This window comes from Lepisosteus platostomus, chromosome 4, assembly GCF_059453375.1.
Source record: "Lepisosteus platostomus isolate fLepPlt1 chromosome 4, fLepPlt1.hap1, whole genome shotgun sequence".
NCBI classification, from domain to species: domain Eukaryota; kingdom Metazoa; phylum Chordata; class Actinopteri; order Semionotiformes; family Lepisosteidae; genus Lepisosteus; species Lepisosteus platostomus.
This window is the reverse complement of record NC_142614.1, coordinates 52,574,371-52,596,493: the sequence shown is the minus strand read 5'-3', so window position 1 is coordinate 52,596,493 and position 22,123 is coordinate 52,574,371. Positions and strand designations below refer to the sequence as shown.

The following is a 22,123-nucleotide window of genomic DNA, read 5'->3' as shown; positions in this document are numbered from 1 at the left end:
AAAAAAATAAAGTAATATATAGTATGTATGTTTAAAAGTGGGATAATTTTTAAAATTCTATTGATAAGTATTTTTTGTTCTTCGTTTAGTTGTCATAATTATAAGTATTTTTTCCTGGGTTAATATTGTAATTCTGATGGCAAAATACTCTGTGAGAAGAAAATAAATTATTGTAAGGTATTTATAAATAAATACATTTTTTCTTATTTCAAAAACTAATTATTTGAATATCCATGTGATTATTGAATTAACAACACTCCATTTTACAAATATCTTACTGCTCTATTATCAATCTGCAACAGTCAATTCCTGATTTTAAACTCTACACACAATATCCAGAAAAATCTTAAATGAAAGTGCAAACATTTTAAAAGCATTTTATTTTTGTGTAAAACAACGATGTCACATGGGTGAGGTAATGGCAATTGCCAATGTGTTTATACCATATTGTTTTTATTTTGTTCTGTTTTTTAAAAAACTTGAAAATAATAAGAACTGTTTCAAAAAAAGGGCCTTGGATTCAACTCTGGACCTGGGGTGCTGTGTAGAGTTTGTATGTTTCCCCTGTGTTCACATGGTTTTCTTCTGAGCATTCTGGTCTTCTCCCACAGTCCAAAAACGTACTTGGTTGACAACTGGATTCTGGGAAAATTGGTCCTAGTTATGAGTTTGTTTGTGTTTTTGTCTGAATGGCTGCTCTGGGATGGACTGTCATCCCATACAGGGTGTACACTGCCTTGTGCCTGTAGCTTACCAGGATACAGTAGGCTCCAGATCCCCCATGAACCTGAACTGGAAGAATTGGTTAGAAAATGGATGGATGGGTTCAGAAAAATAATTGATGTGCAGACACGTAACTGTAGGACTGTACACCAGTAAAAACAGAATATCAAGGTTGGCAGTTGAGTTCTCACCTGAGGTCGTTCTAGAGCAACAGCTAGGGGCAGTTTGACTTTGCTCTGTGCTGCATCAATGCTATCAAAATCTTCCTTGGGCCTTGGATACATAGGAGTGACAGTGGCTGTGGTGGATGATCCCTTCTCTCTGGGTAATGCAAAAGGCAATTCAGACTGGTGTGGTACAAGACTGCGGATTGAGGGCTGCATCTGTTTTTGTTTGTGTGCACAGAAGCTGAGACATACCTTTTTAATGGCCATTCATGTTATTCTTCTTAGGCTTTCCATTCTATTTCCAGTGCTTTCTTGGCTATGCTTTCACCATTGTATAGTCAACATGTGCCTGCTATGATGGTACTGTACAAGCCTCTAGAGCTTGAAATCCACAGAACATGCAGGACATGTTATGGATCAGTGGATTTAACACTTACTGTGGGTGTGTGTGTTCAAGAGGTTAAGAGATGCCTGAAATATGGTAGATTGCACACACTTAATTTCCCTCATATCATCCAGCCCAGAGAAAGCCAACACCAGTCCTCAACAGACTTGGGCCCCTCTAGTTTTCAATCCACCTCTGATCTTAATTTCTTATATTAATTATTTGAATTAGAAGTGAAATCATGTTTTTAAGTCTTAGCCAGCTGCAATTGTAAACAAATGTATAAAATCTGGACAAACCAGACCTTCATGATTTTCCATGTTGTTTTCCAGGTCAAACCTGGGACACAAATAATGGTTCAGGTTTCTAACCCAGCTAGCACATAATCATACGTTCTGAAACCTACAGTATTTGTAGTTTTGTATCAACCACTGAGATGTGCCACATTTTGAAATAATTTAGGACAAGACTGTATATGTAAATGGTAAAGGTGCAGATTTTAAAATGCATGATTAAATTCTGGATCCGCAAAAACTTAGGCTTCTTATTTCTCCCACAGTGCTGGAGTTGGGAAACAGTGACCTAGCCTTCCAAAGTGGTGTTTAAGTGCCTTGGACAGCTCTCCAGCACTGTTTGGTCTTTCCAGCAGATTTAGGATCACCATCTGGCATCTCCTTGGACCACCATGGTGAGATGAGCCACTTTTTCTGCACTGCTTCAGCAGCTCATCTTCCCCAGTGTCTGTAAATGAATTATAAATGACTTCTAGCTCCCTGTTCCATCAAAGCTCAGGAGCCACACAGCATCTGGGAGCCTAGTATGTGGTATTTTTGCATTGGCCTGGCTATTTGATTCTTGGCCTGCAGGTTCAGTCTGTCTCTTGTTTTCTCATTTCTCCGTTACAACTTGGCTTTTGCATTTTCATCGAATCCTGCTTTATAGTTGTCTCCTTCTTCACAACAGAAATTGTGATCCGTCTCTGAAATCATATTGAGTTTATTCATCATTTGACTGACAGGTAAAGAAAGCTTGCAAGTAAACTTTATGAGCAAAGAAAAACTTTTTTGAAAGAAATGTTAAGATGACTAAGAAGAACCTTGGCCATTCAGTGGTCTTTTTAAAACAAATTACCTAAACTGACACTCTTACAAGATCCTCAGATTAATTGAATCTAGGCACCAGATTGTTACATTCACACCAAGACCAATAGTAAACAAAAAGCACAACTGCATAATATTTTAACAATAATACAGCATACATGGTGGGATCAACAAATCAGTTAGGGTCTGATAGACAGTAGAGGGTCAGTATCCAGTCAGGTGCTCTACCTAACCAATTTCCAGTACTTTCCAGCTATACAGACACGGAGCTGCTTTGCTATGATACCATGTAGGGTAATAGACATTCAAATAGATAAGATTTTATACAGTATTTAGAATTTGGGATTTGCCTGCATTCTCAGCACCCCTCATTGTGCTTGTACAGCACAAATAAAATAAAACGACATTAAAAAGGTTCTGAAACCAAAAGACATTTTAATCAGAAATTGTTTGAGTGCACATAATACTGTATTTTGAACTGTTAGTTTAAACGACCAGCTGTAGCTCGCCGACATCCTCCTTTTCTAAGTCCCAGACTGGAGCCACATTGATTGAGAGTCCCTTGACTCCAGCTTATCATGTTTGTGCACAGTCTGAGAGAGAAATTAAAGGATGATTCAGTTGCACCTACTGTATTGGTATCGCACTTGTGATTAAAAAGTGTCACTTAATTTGACCAAAATACTGTCCCTGATTAGGAATACAATGACTGATCTGGAATAAATTTCTCACTATGCATCAATATTGCTGGCATTTATAATAAAATGGTCCTCTTATGAAGTTTGTAATGTGAAATGTTCCGTTACGGTATTATGTTTCTGTAAATTTCTCACCTTATATGTTGATGCAGATGAAAATATTCAGTTTTAAAACTCATAGATACTATGAAGCACTTGATTTATTCATTCAAAACGAAAAAAATGGTAACCAGTAAATGACGATCTTTTTAAAGTGTTACATAACTTTACCGGGAGTTATTTATAAGATGGTTTGTTTTAACGCTAGACAGAAAAAAATACAACTGCAACCGTAAATAGGACTTACTAGCATCAAACTGACGCACACACGTAATTATTCAGTGGCTCGGCTTATCCACAGCGTGGAGTTTGTTTAGTACTTGGGGCTGGGGACACAGAGACGTGCAGACAGCGCACAGCTCTCACTCACACGCTGCACAATTTAGAAAGGAGTTGGAACCTTACGTTTTGGAAAGAAAAAGGTATGGTTTTCATTCTTGGGAAAAGATACAGAATTCACACTAGCACCAAAATAAGAATTTAACTAATTAAATTTTAAAACCTTAACATGCAACTTTTTAGATAACTACATTAACAACAGATGTACTGTATGCAATGCATTTAGTAGTTCTGTAAAATTGTCAGTATAAGGATAAATGTTTATTAAATAGGTATGTTATTATTGTTGTTATTTTTAGTGGTGGTAACAATGATGATGTTTTTTATTGTTATTATTAGATGTCATTTTTCTTGCTAGATATTCATTTAAAGCTCTGTTTCAATTAAGATATCTTACTATACAATGATATGCACAGATTTTCGTTTTTTCCACCCTTTCATTTTAGCTATGTTTGGCCAGAGTGAAGATTACCAGATTACTGTTCCACCATATTATGAAGACATTGAAGATGAGAAGTTTCCTCCTTTTCCTCCTCCTATATCAACTTTCTCTGTTCCATTTCCAGGGATCAGCAAAAGCACTTCAGCCAGTGTGGAAGTTGAGAAGGGTAGGACGGTATAGTAACAACAAAAAAAAAAACAAGGATAAGATTTAAGGATGAAATAAACAAATATGGCACAACTACAACTTAGTTTATCTTCAGGCACAATATGATTTAAAAAAATCATTTTGAGTAGTTACAATTAAGGTCGAATCTCAAGAAAGCAATGTAAATACACCTTTTGTTTTTTACTCAGACATAATAGTGTGCATGTGTATATACAGTATATTTATAAACATTGTTTAGTGTGTGTAGTTCAAGGATATTGAATGGCCGTTATTTAGTTATAGCCCGAAAGCATCACTATGTTATGATTAAAGAACTGAGACATGGAAGCCAATATTAATTAATTCACAGATACTGCAAAATAAGTTGTCTATCTAAAACCATCTTAAAACTTACTACCATACTAATCTCTCTGCTTCAGACATCTCCTCAAAATCCGAAACTTGAAGTGAAGATTGTCAAAGAGATTATGAGATTGTTTTATAAATACATTCTGCAAATGTAGGAATGCTGGTTTTCTAATAACATTCTTACATTTAACTCTTGCATAAAGACTGCAATGTTTTTGACACAATGTTGTAATTTACTGAAGACCATGAATTTAATCAACATAAATGTTTATGTTTTTGTAATATTACAAAACAGAACATTTTGATCGAAACATGAAAAAAATCAGGAAATAATGAGAATTCATCTTTAACAGCACTTAGCATTTGTAGAAAAAACAATGACACACTGCCAGTGTAGAGTGAGAAACTGCATATTTCTTAAATTTTATTTACTTCAGTTTTTATGTTCGTGGAGAGTGGGGTAAAATGTGGACTTATTTCATGAGCAGAACAGAGGGTTGGTGGACTACTTCTGAGTCAGATGGAAGAGGAGCCCACTGAAAACAAAGAACAAAAAAGTGAGCTGGATGTACAGAAGTGAGTAATGATAAAGATGAAAAAATATTTACGTACAAGTACAAAGGTTTCCTATACTGCTACTGCTAATTCATTTGGCTGATGCTTTTATCCAGAGTGACTTACATCACCGCCCATTTACAGAGTTGGATATTTTACTATAACAAGTACTGTACCTTGCTAAAGGGTACACTAGTAACGTCTCACCTGGGAATGAGGTTTTATGCATTGTTTAGAATCTCAACATTATGAAAAATAAGTAAAAGTAAAAGTTTTTGGTCAGTCATTTTTTAATTGACATTGCTGGTCTACTGAAAGGCAGCAGTGGAGTTATAAAGGACTCAGTGCAGGTTTTACCTCTTACAACACTTATGTTTTGTAAGCCCCTCAATACATTCAAGTGTTTCAAATGTTCTACAATGGAAGCACCTATTAACCAGGCATAGGCTTTAAGAAAGCTTTAAGAAAACACAAGGTAATTATTTCCTCACTTTGTCTTAAACTTTGAACTGGACTGGACAATTTTTGCTTTTACTCTGTATGAAATGACTTAACAGTGTTTATCATAGGAATATCCATTCAATATATTTTCGGATTACTTGACAGAGGCATTTTCTTTGAAGATATCCAATATTTAAGCATAAATATTTTGTATAGCACCTTATATGTTATTATGTTGATTGTATTTTACTACCAAAAATATTACTTATTTGAATGGAAAGAACTTTGTTTTCTCAAAGTGAACTGCTGCCACCTATTGGATATTCTCGATTATTTCCTTCAATCAAGATCTAAACGTTCTATTTGTAAAAAGTAAAAAGTTATATTTGGTACTTTTTATATTTCCCTGTTTTTAATTTCACAGGCTTGTATCAGAAGAAGGGATTTCTTCCTTGCAGAATAAATGTGAAGGTATATCTTTCAAAGGAGAAGGATACGAAGTAAGTTTATTAAAACAATAAGAATATACTTAATATGATAAATATTCTGTGAAACGATCTTATGATTAACAGAATATACTGTATTGTGGATAAGAATGATTTTTTTATGATACATTTGTCCTGTACTCTTTAACTTGCTTTGCTAATTATTATTAACTTATGCCAATAACTCAGATGTGTTTGAATGGGGAACTATTTCAAAGTCATTATTTAAATTAGGGGCCTCCAGTGCAAAATGCCAAAGATAAATTGCATGTATGCATGATATCACCTTCAAAGTAACATAAATGCAGTCCTGCAAGACAGCAAGTCTTTAGAGAAATCTTCAAAGAGAATCTCTTCTCCAGAGTTACTCCTGGCTGTCTGCTACTTAGTGTGAAAAACAATATCTCTTTGTATTTCGGTGTTCTTCTCACTACAAGCAGTTTGAATAACCAACTGAATTTATCTGACTCTGACGAACTGGAGTCTGTGACTAAAGAACTGAGCTGCCCTTTGCAAAAGCAGTATTACTGTAAATGCAGAAGAAAACAGTTAAAACTAAAAAAATAATAATTACAGTACTGACATAGAGGAATACAAAATTTTACATTGTGCAGATACAATGTAGAAACACAGTAAAACAGAATCTTAAGCAATTTATGTATGCAGTAAAATAGGAAAACAGAAGAGAAATTATTAGATGTGACGCAAGAGGGTCTAAGCGACCAGTCTGAAAAGCAAACTATTAAATTAAGAGAATTGCTGAAAAAAATGTATTTCATTTACTGTACGCTTGCTGTAGTGCTGCTATTCCTCAATTATTACTATCATGTAGAATACACATTACCAATGTTTTACTGTACATTTCTGCTATAGTTACTGTATGGTTTAATCACTCATTCATTAAGTGTAATGTGTTATTTTCACTTCTTCAAAAACTAAGCTCTTTTTCATTTTTGTTTGTTTCCAGAGTTAGTACAGAACACGGAAGCCCTAGATCAGTCAGTATGGTCACATGTATTAAAAAGACCACAGCTGTTTGTGAATGAATGAAGTCCATATATCCGTTTGCTTATCTAGTTATAATAGGATTATGTACCATTCATAAACTCAGCACTATATCAATATGGAGGGCAGGGAAGTCCATATGCCTATGTTAGAAACCTGTCTAGTGAAAGACCATATTGAGCAGCAGTGTCCTAAACTTAAAGCTGCTTAAACATGCTGAGTATAGGAATGCTAAATGTACTGTATATAAACTTGACTATTTTGAAAAGGGCATTGTTGCTTTGTATGAGAATTAATCACTTTGATGATAATTTGTAATTTTTTTAGTAAATTAAAAAACAACACATAAAATGCCTTGTAAAAGTACTCAGACCATTTAAAAGTTTTCAAATCTTGCTGAATTACAATTGATACATTGTTTTATTGAAAACTCACCTATTTTAAAGACAAATTAAAAAAAGTTATTTGTTAGCAGATAGCTTAAAGAAAGCCAAAAACTGAAATACGCTACTTGCATAAGTATTCAGATGTCTGCACTGTGGTAACTCTAAGTTTACATACAGTAGGTGAAAGAAATGGCCTTAACCAGGATATACAGATGCAGCCATTCAAAATGCGCGGGCTGTACGCAGTCTACCGCAAGCTACCGGTAAATACCGCGAGTTACCATAAATTCTCCTATAATACGACAAGCAAAATAATAGTATCCAGAATTTCCGCAAGGTGGAGCTAATAAAGCTCAACCTCTCATGTTTGAGCTGTGGCCATCAAAGTCTTTAACGAAGATATTACTAATAGTATTAATAATGAATGACCTTGGACAAGCTGTAAGTGTAAACTCAAAGTATTGCCCTGGTCAACATTCTTTTTTTCATTGACCGTCTTTGTAAAAGTAACACCACAGCATTTCGCAATCACGCATTTGTTTCCAATCATGCAAAGTACAGTAATTTTTGAGAATCGATTCACCATGCCTTTCACATGCTCATAAAAGAGATTGATTTAGGAACATAAACATATTACCATATGAAAACTGTACTGTATACAGTATGTATATGTATATTTAATGTCTTAACTGTGCCCGTTTAAGTATTGAATATTCATATCTAATTTTACCACTGAAGGGAAATCTTAGTAGCTGAGCATAAAAAGAATAGGAGCATACTGCAACGCGTGTGAAGGCCATAAACGATATTAATTTTGGAACATAAACATACAGTATATGGCTGGTCTCTGCACTTTAAAGAAAACACACACGAAACATGGTTTCATTATGACCAGAATCGGTCTTGAGATATTTTAAACTTGATTTACAGTATTTGAGAGGTATGTCTTAACACCGATACTGCAGTGCGTAAATACTGCTCACGTATATGTTTCTAGGTTTATATTATGCATTTCATACGGTCAAATTACTTTTGAGCAACTAATAAGAAGCGCGAAACGGTATGCGTTTTAGTTTCGTTTTGTGATGGGACTCTGCTTTTAACAATGTGGCCGTAGATTGATTAGAGATATCAAGTACATACAAGTCTTTTTTTAAATGTTGTAGTTCGTCTTGTAAAAATGTTACAAGTACATCATCTATCAACAATTACACAGGTTCTGTTTCCATATTGCGGATTTTGGTTACGTAATATTATTTTCTAGATTTCACATTGTGAATATATGATTTGGGCAAACAGAGCCGCAAAGAAGTACATTATGGGTTGTTGTTTTGTTTTTCTTGCAGTTTTATCTAGAACAAGCGATGCTTAAACCTTTGTCTGATTCTTGTGAAACTATCCACACGACAGTTACAGTACCTAGGAGTTGACTTCAATTATGTTTATATGTTTTTTTTTGTTGGTTGGTTGTTATTATGGTTATTAATAATACGATCTATAGTTGAAATCTGAGCCTAAATAAAAAGAAAAAGCAAGTGATTAGGTTTATGAGCAATCTAATTACTTATTCGTTTAAAACGCTATATAAAATAAAGTTTATTATTAATTTGCTAGACAGAGCGGTGAACATTATTATGCATAAGACAAAGATAACGAAATCTGTGTACGCTGTAAGGTTTTTACTTCTTAAACTTTTAAAATACACGTTTCGAACAGAAAGAAATCCTCTTCCTGGTACAGTACTGTATGTATAGCAAACCAGCATGTCTTTTTTCTCCAATCAGAGGGGTGTCAGATGGTGTCAGCCAATCACCATTCTGAAGCCCTACCATAATCTCTGGTATGGGGAGACCCCAGAATTCTGTCCCATAGTTTAGACAGATGATAGATACTTTTATTGATCCCGTGAGGGAAATAAAGTAAATCATTTTCATTTTAGGAAATTATTAAACCCTCGGTTAAAAGCAAAGGAGATTGTCTGTTATAGTGGACATAAAAACAAGAGTTCGCTGGCATTATATCCTAGAAGACACAGACCAGGAGAATGCCCGCAGCATAAAAGAAAATGCCAGATGAACTGGGCGTTTGCCCAGCGTAGTTATAGTGGACATAAAAACAAGAGTTCGCTGGCATTATATAATTATATCTTATTAATTTCTTGAGATACGCGATTCTTTTAATACAGTCTTTGCTGTGCTCTAGAGGATCCTTGTGATATTTCGAGCTCTTGGTGAATGATAAGTGTCGCAGTTTAAATCATTTTCGTAGTTAGAAATTATGGAACGCTCTGTTAAAAGCAAGGGAGTTTTTATGTCCGTTGCAGTTCTTTTGAAACTGAACTTGTTTGAATTGACTGAGCTCCGTGCTGTACCAGACAATGTCTGTTTTTTTTGTGCTGTCTTACTGTACTTCCTACATTGAAAATACCCGTGAAACCGGTTTAATTCGTCACAGCCAGCCCTCCTGCAGAGAGGGGGGTTGTACTCGTTAATGTCTTAGCACAAAGCAGAAACTTCTTGGAAAGATTACAGATTTTAATAGTCTTTTTTCTGAACCAGGGAAAATTGATCATGTTTCTCTATAACAATAATAAAAAACTTTATTTTACATATCACCTTTAAAAGTGGCATCTCAAAACAATACAGTAGATGTAAACCACAGATTACAAAGTAAATACCCAGACAAAAGCATTTTTAATAAGATGCTTTTATTCGTTCATAATCCGACGATCTCAGGAAGACTAATGGGGGTCTGGCTTTTTTTCTGGAAAACCATAACTCTGGTCTTGTCCTTATTATTGTTATAGAGAAACATGATCAGATTTTCCCCAGTTCAGAAAAAAAGATCTGAAGTACTGTACCGTATACTAGTTTGTCACTCTTCTCATCCCCTCTTTGCTAAATGGCTTTTGAATCGAGTCACATGAAGACAGAGGTGAAACAGCCCTACACAGCCCTGTCGCAGTACACGAATATAATTATATCTTATTAATTTCTTGAGATACGCGATTCTTTTAATACAGTCTTTGCTGTGCTCTAGAGGATCCTTGTGATATTTCGAGCTCTTGGTGAATGATAAGTGTCGCAGTTTAAATCATTTTCGTAGTTAGAAATTATGGAATGCTCTGTTAAAAGCAAGGGAGTTTTTATGTCCGTTGCAGTTCTTTTGCAACATGAATATAATTATATCGTTATTAATTTCTTGAGATACGCGATTCCATATTATATTCCCTTTTAATCAAATTCTAAAAGTATGCTTGTTGACTCCGGTATCACGTTAGTTAAAGACTTCGATGCTTAAAATGTTTAGGGAGAAATGGAATACTGGTGTGTATGTTTTCTTTAAAGTATCGAGACCAGCCATATACTGTATGTTTAAATTCCAAAATTAATATCGTTTATGGACTTCACACGCGTTGCAGTATGCTCCTATTCTTTTTATGCTCAGGCACTAAGATTTCCTTTCAGAGGTAAAATTCCATATAAATATTAAATACTACAATGGACACAGTAAAGACGTTTACTGTAAATCTTTCTACGACAGACCAACGGACCACGAGTGCCCCTGTCGGTCAACCAATCACGTACTGCGGTACCCTGCGTCATCTTGCGTCACGATGCGCGACGCCGTAGCCAATTACCTCTGGTACGTGTCTGTACCGCGCACTTTGAATGGCTGCATCTGTAATTGCCTTTCCATTGGCTTCTGTGTGTGCACCATTGAAACGACTCTCATGTTTAGTAGATAAAAAATCTGTTGAGGGATTATTGGTGAGGCAATGAATCTCAAGGAAAGGTATGTTTGAAAATGAAGACTAAAGAGCATTCTAAGGAAGGTAGAGATAAAGTGACTAAAAAAGCATACAGTAGACTACAAAAAGAGTATAAAAAATATCCAAAACAAAAAATAAAAGTGCTTGGATATCCCAGCGAGCACTATTGCAAACAATAAGTGAGAAGTGAAAGCTGCATCACACCACAAAAAAGGCTGTTCCTCAAAACCCAGCATTGAACAACAAGGAGACTTGTGAGGGAAGCCACTGAGATGCCAACAATCACTCAGAAAGACCTTCAGAGTTCAGTGACTAAGAAGTGACCCTAAGGTGCATCAGTCAACTATATTAAGAGCTCTGCATTACACAGACCACTGTGGGAATGTGCAAGAAAAATGGCGTTAATCAAAAAGAACCATCTCAAAGCCTGTCTGGAGTTCACCAGACAGCACAAGAATCATCCAGCTAAAATTTGGGTTTTATGGTCAAATGACCCCAAGATAGAGCTTTCTGTCCAAAATTCAAAACTCTATGTGTGGCGCAAACCTAACACTGCCCATGCCCCAAGAAACACTATCTGTACAGTGCAGTATTATGTTGGCAGTATCATGCTATAGGGATGCTTCTCATCAGCAGGGACTGGGAATCTTGTTAGAAGTGAAGGAAAAATGGAGCAAAAATGGAGAAGATGGAGCAAAGTATAGGGAACTTGTTTCAGTCTGCTAAAGAACTGAAGCTTGAGAGTATATTCAGCAGGTTAATTATGACAAACACAGGGCCAAAGCACCATTGGAGTGTCTCAAGAATGAAAAGGTGAAAGTCATTCAGTTCCCTAGTCAAAGTCCCGAGTTCAACCCCATCAAGAATCTATGGTTTGATTTGAAAATTGAGGTTCACAAGTGCTATCCAAGAAACTTGAATAAGCTGGAGCAAATCTGCCAAGAGAAATGAGTGAATATCACTCCTAACCCATGTATAAAGCTGGTAGACACCTACTCCAAAAAACATAAAGCTTTTATTGCAAAATATGGCTCTACCAAATATTATTGGGTGGTTCAGTTTACTTATGCAAACAGCATATTTAAGTTTTTGACTTTCTTTAAGATATCTGCTGTCAAATATCTAAATTTGTCTAGATTTTCTGTTTGAATATGTGAGTTTGTAGTAAAAATACTGATTGAAAAAGGATGTGTAGCTAACATTTGTAATACTGCAACATTTGAAACTTCTAAAGGGTCTGCTACTTTTTCAAGGCACTGTACAGTACATTAAGAAGTTAAATATTTTTATAATAAGAGCTAGAGGTAAATTACTTACCATACCTTCTTCACTGCGAATCTCGTGTGACAAACACATGATCAGGACAGAACTGCAGTCACTAACTTGTGAGAAAACTTTCTTAAGACTCTTCTCTCTCTTCTAAACCATTTACTACTGCTGCTGATACTGTTTAGAAAAATGTTAAAAACATGAAGGAAAGCGTCTTTAGAAGTGTGTTGATCTTTGGAAACACAATTACGTATAGTCAATCACATTATTTTTAGTAATTCCATCGGTTTTCAAGTGCCAGATGGTGAAGTGTTAAGTGATGGTTTTCTCGTGAAAAGCCAGGTAAGAACTTTTTAGGTGATCTTAGTTTGCAGATAATCAAATCAGAGTGCACTGGATTATTGTACATTTATTAGGGTTGTGTGTTACACATTCATTAAATGGACACAGGCTATTTTTTTACTGTACTGTAAATCTCTGTCTACGCTAACCAGAGAGGCAATTAAAAATACATAAGCCCTTCAGTGAAATACTGTCCAACTGACCCTTGAGGCCTATCTTTTTCTGCTACCAGGATAATTTTCTTACAGCAAAAGAATGAAACCTACAGCTTGTTACTGTACCTAAATAAAATTAACCCCAAACACTTTAACAAGATTACATAAATCCTCTAGACCCTTTTAAAATAGTACATCGCTCGTTAATGTGTCAGTATGACATCTTTATGCAGTGTCTGTGCACTTCACCTAAATCCTTTCCAGCCATTGTTAGTAGGTTAGGCTGCATTTCTCTTCTGGACTATTAATTGGACAGCTGATCATGTCATGGAATAAAGGGATGTGTGTATGCGGGCAGAGAAAAACTCAGGCTTCACCAAGGTGTTGACTCCTTATACAGATTTTTTATCATTAATTCATAACTTTGATACATAAATTGCGATATATTTACAGGACTTTTTTTAAGATGGCTCAGTATGTGAGAGTATCCAATTTACCACAATCTTTAAACGATCTATCTTTATTTGCTTCTTAGATACTGCTTTCTGCTACAGTATGTGGGTAGACAAGAAAACAGAAATAGACGGTAGACAGAAATTGATAGAAAAACAAATAAACCCCAAAGCATGTGTGTATATATACTTATGTATATATATGTACAATATTGTATATAATGTAATTGTGGAAACAAGATAAATAGGTTGTTTAATGCAATGAACACATTAGAATAACATGTTGAAATGAAATGTTGCCTCATGTGATGTTGTGTTGACATGGTACAATGTGATTGACTGCCTGACAGACAGTTGTGATACAATTTTACCAGTTTAAAATTTGTGGCATGAATTGTGGCTTCTGGAAATCACAAAGTTTATAGAAATCAAAATGTATGCTGAAGAAGGCTACCTCTGTCACCTGAACTCAGCTCCACTTTTCATTTGTGCCACACGCAAGATCCTAAAAAATATATAGTCGATAGCAGGGGTCAAAGAAGGAAATTCCGACTATTCAATAGTGCTGTGGTGTTCCGTGAGGGAAATTCTGCGCTGGATAGGAAACAATTCTGTACAGGAATTCAGGATAACCTTTTTTCAAGTATTGGAGTTAATATTTCTTCAGGAACAAGGAGATATAAATCAGCACAAAGTTGTTGTCAGTGCGATTTTACCTACATGGAGTTTGTACGTGCTCCCCATGTTCACATGGGTTTCTTGGTGGAGCTCTGGTTTCTTCCCACAGTCCAAAGACATAGTGGTAGGTTAATTGGCTTCTGATAAAATTGGCCCCACTGTGAGTGTGTGGATGTTTGTGTTTGTGTATGCCTTGTAATGGACCGGCATCCTATCTATGGTGTGTCCTGCCAGTTGCTTGCTGGGATAGGCTCCGGATCCCCCCCCAAAAAAAATCCACATACAGTACAAGATATAAAATTATAATTACAAAACACCACAAATGATTACACATGGAAAACTGAAGTGAATGGTTTGAATGCTGTTTTCCTTAAGCAAATATAGATGTGGTAATACTGTATATGGTGATTTTGGATTCATAGAAACTTTGGTGATTATTAAAAATTGAAGAAAATACAGAGGAAGAAACATGGAATAGAAATATCAAAAGATTGTTTTATGATTGCTACCACAGGCAGAAGACCTACAGGCCCTAATTCAATGTATCCAGTGCTGGGCTAATAAACTATTTCCACAGCTAGTGTTTGAAGACTTTGTTACAAATCTTGAAGAAATGAAGGAACTCCCAGAAATACAGGTATATTTATGTGACATCATTAGACTTATAGAAGCAAACAATATACCAAGAAAGTAGGATTAAACTGCAGTCTTCCGTTACTGAATTTTAAAATTTCACTCTTTTCCTTTATTTTTCTTAAAAAAGGCTGATTTTTAAAAGTGAATACTGTGTACAAAACAGAGTACGTAATGCTTTTAGCACAGGTCTATTTTGTATTCTGGCTAGCATATACTGTTAAAAATGTCAAAAGACAACTAATTAATTAATTTGTACTTCCCTTTTTACCTACAAATTCATTTAAGAGTTGCTTCTTGTCTTTTTACATTTTTCTTTTTATGGTGGCCTGCACACAGTTTACTTTAAATTCTTCAGATTGCTTTGTCTACACCAGGTTGTCTGTCAAACTATTTCTGTACAGTGCTGACAATTGACTGCTTTCATGCCAGTCAAAAGCCACAAGAATGTTTTCCATTTTTCATTAATCATGGGATGATGGATCATACATAAAAAGATGAATTCATAATTTGCTGGCTTTCAGAATATAATTTTATGTATTTTTCACTCTATGGTACAGACCTGCCTGAGATCTTTACACCAAGATTGCCCTTCCACTTGTGCCCAGGTGGACAATAATGAATTTGTCAAGTCTGAAGAAGCAGGTGAGACAAATGCACTTATAGAATACCTGCCCAGGTGAATATAAGAATATTATGTTTGCAAATATTAAAGGAAGCGCATCAATATATTAAAGACATCCTATATAAGATAATGCTAGGATAATGATATATCAGAAGGACCTAACATAAATACAATAACAATAGTCAAAAACTTTGACTTACAGTAGTTCTTCTAGACATACTGTATTTTACAGAAAGTTCCCATCATTGCACTTTGGAAAAATAATGCAGGCAATATTGTGTACACTGATACCTATTGTATGATCTCCTTTAGCTGGTTTTATCAATGAAGGCTAGAAAACTGGTGTTCTTCACACTACAACCTAGACCTTTACAGAAGCTCTTTATCAAGTGTTGCTCCAGAGAGAAAAGGTGATGTTTTTACAACAGATTTGTGTCAACGGCCGCTTTAAACAGCTGAGACTAGATGACTAAGGCTGGGACTTTTTCACCTCTCTTGAAATTCCACCCTGCTCCACCTGTTGTCACCAACATCTAGTTCAACATCTAGTATCTTTGCAATAAGAAGTGTAGAGAATGTGGAATGGAGAAATGTAGCAGGCACAGAGCAAAAAAAATAAATATAATAATGTAAGGAAACTGGGAAAGCTTTGGGGGTGGAAAAGACATGGCATTGAACTGCCACTTTTTTGCTTTTGCTCTAAGAACTTGAATGAGCTTGACTTCCCCCACCAAGATTTTGTTTCTGGCAGGCAAGGCAAGCTGTTACACGAGCAAGAACAAGTAACCTCTTTTAACAGAACATGGAATTTGGATCAAACTAATAAGCAGTCATTATAGACGTTTGCAACATAAAACAATGGGACGACAGAAAGAATTTTAAAGAGTCTCCGTTTGTATTTGGTGCAATTGAAATGTCCAGATTATTTACTTACAGTATGTTAACTAGATCTTTTATTCCTTTAAGTGCTTCATAGTATGATTTGAATTCAGTGACTGCTTTTTCTGTCAAGTTTGCCTAAAATTTATATTTAAATCTATCAGTGTTTTTGGTTGACAGTATTTCCTCCAAAATATTCTTCTGTCTTCTTTATGAAAATGGAGTTTGTCTCCTGGCATTTTAATTTTTTGTCTGATAACTTTTTTGGTGAAACCAGGGTTCTCTGTTTAATGCCATTGTAATAGAGACAACATACTGACCATTAAGTGGTATTCCCTAATTTTCAGTGTCTTTTTTGTGTCTCTCTCTGAAATGAATTGTTACGAGTTGTACAGGTAAGTATTCACATATTGTTTCTTAAACTCATTTGTAATTTTACTTACCTCTTACCTGGTTGAATGAGTGTTCTATACATTTTCAAGATGTATCATTGTCTGATAATATAATGTTAACAAGCCTTAATTATTGCAATAAATTAATAGGCAATACATACATCTGCAACCACAGTGTGTAACAAAAAAAGTCTGACCCATTAAAAAGATAAATATTTTTTAATGTCACATGCTGTTGTATTCAAATAGGTTATAAAGCTTTTCTCTTCTTATTTCCACAAGACACAGGCACACCTTGATAAACTCTTGCTTTAAGTAATGCTGTTTCTCCCTTAATCTGCTTTCATAGACTATAATTTCCACAGTTTTATTTGGTTGTAGGTTGTATGGTTGTAGGATTAAGAAAACATGCTGTGAAAGTGACTGACAACATTTTTTGCAGCAGTGATTCTTAGTATAGATCAACATTTTTGACATAAAAGACCTACATAATGTTCTAACAGAACATACTGTACTGTACTAGTATTGTGCCTAACAGTTAAACTCTCTCTAGTTCTGAGATCATATGTGAAACAAACTCATTATTAAAGGATGTTTCATCTAGTTAGGGCATCACTGACCCCTGTTTAAATTAATTCATAGTACTCCACGTAATTAAATATTATCAGTGCTTTTTAAATAACTATTTTACAGTTGTATAATCACTAATTCTTACTTAAAAAAAAGTCTTTTATAAAGATCTTTAGTCATTATTTACTCTCACTCCAAAGATACCATTTCATGTCCATTTGTTTTTTTCTAGGCCGCAAAAATTGATCATAGAAATTGACCATTCCAGACTAAATGACAGTGTGAGTTGTCAACAAATTTCCAGGTGGCTAGTATCAACCGTTATTTTCAGTAGATCAGTTGACATTTTTGTCGGTGTGATATTGTATTTTCTAATTACCTGATTTTACTCTCAGTTTTGCTAGAAAAGAAATATAACTTTAGGTAAGTAGACATATAATAATATCTTTTAATTTTATCATCATGTTTCATCATGAAAGGGTTAGGATAAGCAATGTTACAGTAGCTGTATCTCATGATACATTATGATATAAATTATTCCACCTCTCTGCATTCTTTATGCTTATTACACCATCTTAATAAAGCTTAAAGAGTGCTATACTTCAGAAAAGTGATTTTAAATGGGAGTTGGAATCAGGTCCCGGAGACCTAAATATGAACCCACAAAAACAGATGGAATCTTTCAGCCCCCAAGAAGTACTGTATGTAAACATCGGCAGAAAGTGGATCATCTCAGAGAGTGCTAATGGTGAATGTGTTGATATTCAGTTTTGTTTTTAGAAGTAGCAGTTCCTTTATTTATAAAAGATTCATTTCTATCTCAAATGTGTGTTCTGTTTAAATTTACAATGCATTTACTATATGCATATGCTGTAGTTTTTACTATGCTTAATTGTGGAAAGGTGTTTTCTAAAAATATACAGTACTTGTTATACTGTAGGTAATCTGCAAGCAACACATTCACTCTGTGGTTCTAGCAAGTGAAAACAAAGTGCGGTCTTGTCTTGAACCCAATCATATTCAGGAACAGCATTAGCAAATTTAACAAGTAAATGGAGTTCTTCAGAGAGAATGATGCCCAGAAATATTCCAAAATATTCAGATATAGTTCAAGTTTAAACTAGACATTTTGCAAAATGGCAACCTGAAAGTACAGTTGTACTATTGCTATACTGTAAGTGTTTTGTTATTTCAAAACAGGGATAGAAAGTTCTGAGAAATGTGAAGAAGAGCCTTATACTCAAAATGCATGTTTCTCTTCTTACTAATCTTCAGGTATTTTGTGTTGGGAACATAACTGAAAATCTTTAACCAGTACTCCCAAATTAAATTGTCCTCTTTTCTTTAGCTATCATTGCAGAATTCCTTCATGCTGTTGAAAATGGGTGCTTGAAAAGGATGTGCTCCATGGGTGAAGATAAAAGAAATCTTCCCTGAGACAGAGGGGATCCTGCCCTTTAATGCCAAAGTGGTCACAATACTGGGAAAAGACAGACTCTACCATTAATTATTTTGAAGGATATTAATAGTATAACACACAGGGTAGCTCATATATAGTTAATGGTTCTCATTACAATGTCAAGTGACATTTGTGTAACAGTTCTACAATCTTTTAAAAGGTTGTGTAGATTCTCTTGTGTTTTTGATTCCCTAGGTTTGAACGCTATCCAAAGTACATTACTGTATGTTTTGATGTTTAATGTTAGACTTTTTTCAGAAAATGCCAAGATTACATTCCCTTTTCTCTTGTGAGCTTTTAATGACAGATGAGCTTTTTGACAGAATGTTCGAAATAAAAACTATTATAACAGTCCAAGATGCCCTTTTTAATATCTGTGAACTGATCAATCTTGAAATAATATAAATTGGCATATTATTTACCAACAGAAATAGTTATTTACTGCAATAGACATGTCCTTTCTAGAAAACATCAATGAAGTCCTGTCTTCGAAACAGGTTCTTATATGTCACCTCTCATTTCCTTTTTAAATCCAAGCATTGTTCCTTTCACATGCTCACATATTTAGTGGGGTTGCAGCTGAAATTAATTTCAGCTGTACATTTTGAAAGACCCAACCACGAGGACTTGCACAGCAAGCTTTAATAGGAACATAGAAACAAACATCTTCCTCTTGTTTGGAACTTTCTCTCTAATATTTGTTTCTTTAAAATAAGAAGTAATACAATACATCTGGTTGTCTACATGTTTGATTGAGCCTCTAGTCCACACATACAGTGTGTTTAGGAAACTATGTTAGGAGGTTTAATAATGTTCTTTTTGCATTTTGGAATGTATTGTAACTACAATAGATTTTTAGTGAAGTGAATATTTTTGCAAGTACTATAGATAGAATAAAAGTGCTAAGAAACTTTAAAAGAAATTTTTACTTTATTTTTTATATTGATTTGAAGTTTTGGTGAAACTCAGAATCAAAATCATGTCTTATGGTCCTACTGTTAATGAATTAAATTATGTGCAAAATCAATAGTCATGCAGAAAGCAAAGATAATTGTAATTTAATGGTCTGTGTCATGTTAGATTATCTTGCAGTTCATTTTGGTGTAAACTGTTCAAATATATTCTTTTCTGGAATTTTGCAGAAAAAAAAACATACCAAAACAATAATAAATGATGAAACAAGTTGATGAGCTCATATCTATCCTACCATGAACATCATTCAAAGGCTTCAATTCATTGTGAAGGGACAGTTGAGCACCACCGTCTTCTACCAGATAGAGGGGCAATCTCATGCCCACCTTTGTCTAGCTTTCTTCTGTTTGTACATTTGAGTGGACAGCTCAAGAGATGAAGGCCCTTTCCTGCAGACTCATTCACTGATATAATAACTCATTCCTGTTTGAGACTTTTGAAAAAAAAAAGCCTGCCTTTGTTTTGTCCTGCACATAATCATGTTTGTCTTATTGTGTTTATCAAATTAATCTATTAGCCAAAATAAACTTTCACAGTTAGTAGAGAGCTGTGCACAAACTCGTATGGCACTGTTTAGGATGATCCCCAGTTCGTATGCTGCTTGCATCATTCTGATGAATGATCGTTAAGCTCAACCATGTATATTTAATTAGATAAAACTTTGAAGATGAAAATGTTGTGTTTGAACATGGACAGCATCATCTTTTTGGAAAAGAGTTAGACTACACAATCCTGTTTAACTGTACCACAAAAGATCAATGTTGACAAATTGCTGTCAACCTAATATTTTGCAATTTCTTTAACCATAATATATTTTGACCTGTTTTGGCCACAACTTTGTATTTCACTTTAAATTTGCATTTTTTTTTACTTTATTGTTTCAAACTTAATACTATAAATAGAATTAACCCCCATTTGTAACAGTATGTTAAACTTACTGAACCACCTTCAACTGTTAAAATAGTGTATAATTACTAATTAAGCATAATATTTTGTTTTAACTGCATATGTTGCAGCTCCCCCGAGACCCTGAAATGGATGAAGCAGTTAGAAAATAGATTGGATGGATAAAGCTTTAACTGCAGTATTTTTTCAGTCATAGATCTGAAAATTGCTTAAAATCTATAAAAAGTCTCACATTTTGATATAGCTGAAATTGAGAAATTGCAAATAACTATATTTGTACCAGGTTTGTAAACCATTAAATGAAAGAAGATGAAAGGTGAGGAGTTTGACCAATCTGGTTTTGAAGCAGAGACTGACACACACAGACGTTCAAGAGATTTGAATACAGTATGATACTTAATTGAATTTAATTACATGTATTATAGTTAAATATATATTTCAAAACAGATTAAAATATATTAATATACTAATAACTATGACTAATTAATAATTATGACTTACGCTAACAATTTCATGAGCTGTATTCTCAGTTCAATATTATAAGTAAACAATAATTTTTATAAAAAATGATTAAACCCTTTCAAATTATACTGTATATACTTTCTGAAAATATATCAGTTGGTGGTGCTTTTGCTGGACGGCACAAATCCTAGTAATTTTATAGGCCTTTTCAGCAGCAGGTTACAAAAAAAGGAAGGCTGGAAATTTTACACAGGTTCACTGTAGATACACTTAAAATACTTAAAACTGTTAGTTGAAAATGTTCTGACTAATTTGGAATCATTTGGTAAACATTTCAAACAGAGCTTTTTTAGGGTTGGTTTTGGGTGTACGTTCTACAAGTGCCCAAGCTAGGGTTAGGGTTAGGGTTTGAACAACGCCTAGACAGCTTGTGGTGCTTTTGCTGTGCTTTAGGGGTGCATTTGAAATGCAGGAAGGCTATTGTCTTGTTTCCTCAACAGCGAAATTTGGACCAATTTTGCAGTTTCTGCTAAACTGCGTGACTATCAAAAACGGTCAAAAATCCAAAGCTTGAAAACACACTTTCTACGTGCTCAAATTTATTGTTTGTTGCATTTGAAAACAAATGAAAACATCAGTTAGGCCAAACTTCTGTGTTAATTGTCAACCAAACCTCTGGACAGCACAAAACCTGGTAATTTTAAAGGCCTTTTCAGCAGCAGGTTACAAAAAAAGAAAGACTGGAAATTTTATACAGATTCACAGCAGAAACATTTAAAATACTTAAAACTGTTAGATTAAATGTTTCTGACTAATTTGGAGTCATTTGGGTAACATTTTGCACAGTCTTTTTAGGCACAGTTTTAGATTCACCACAGATACATTTAAAATACACTGTTGTTAAATTATTACTTTAAATGTCTCTGACTAATTTGGAGCAATTCGGGTTGCTTTTTGAACACAGATTTTTTAGGGAAGTTTTTTGCTATACTTTACATCACATTTTGATATTTTACAAATATTGCATACTTTTACTTTCAAATAAACGTGTTCTATCAAACATAATTATCAAATTGAACAGTTTTATGCAAATTTTAAAAGAAGGTGGCTGCAATTCATCAAAACTTGCAAGATTTCAAATTGCGTGAATATTCAGCTCCCTAAGTGAGTTGTTGTTGGCTCCATGTTAGTAGCAATTACTGCTCTCAGTGTTTTT

The 22,123-nt window shown here is 34.6% G+C and overlaps 1 protein-coding gene and 1 long non-coding RNA gene across 3 annotated transcripts; one reads left to right on the top strand and one right to left on the bottom strand.

Annotated features, from left to right (window-relative positions):
* Positions 1-1,787: 1,787 nt before the first annotated feature.
* Positions 1,788-4,073, bottom strand: LOC148673416 (uncharacterized). The gene is made up of 3 exons (XR_015936018.1): positions 3,984-4,073; positions 3,420-3,572; positions 1,788-2,254 (listed from the first exon to the last, which is right to left on the bottom strand). It is a non-coding gene; the product is annotated as an uncharacterized LOC148673416 (long non-coding RNA).
* LOC148673415 (TIMELESS-interacting protein-like) lies at positions 3,466-20,128 on the top strand. Of its 2 annotated transcripts, XM_088629837.1 has the most exons (8): positions 3,466-3,594; positions 3,958-4,119; positions 4,958-5,045; positions 5,890-5,965; positions 14,524-14,646; positions 15,203-15,287; positions 17,341-17,389; positions 18,457-20,128. In XM_088629837.1, exons 2-7 carry the CDS (start codon positions 3,960-3,962, stop codon positions 17,352-17,354), a joined length of 546 nt encoding a protein of 181 aa, XP_088485963.1. In that variant the 5' UTR covers positions 3,466-3,594; positions 3,958-3,959; the 3' UTR covers positions 17,355-17,389; positions 18,457-20,128. The 2 variants fall into 2 exon arrangements, with proteins under 2 accessions (XP_088485963.1, XP_088485962.1); XM_088629836.1 differs by lacking the exon at positions 17,341-17,389.
* The last annotated feature ends 1,995 nt before the right edge of the window (positions 20,129-22,123 follow it).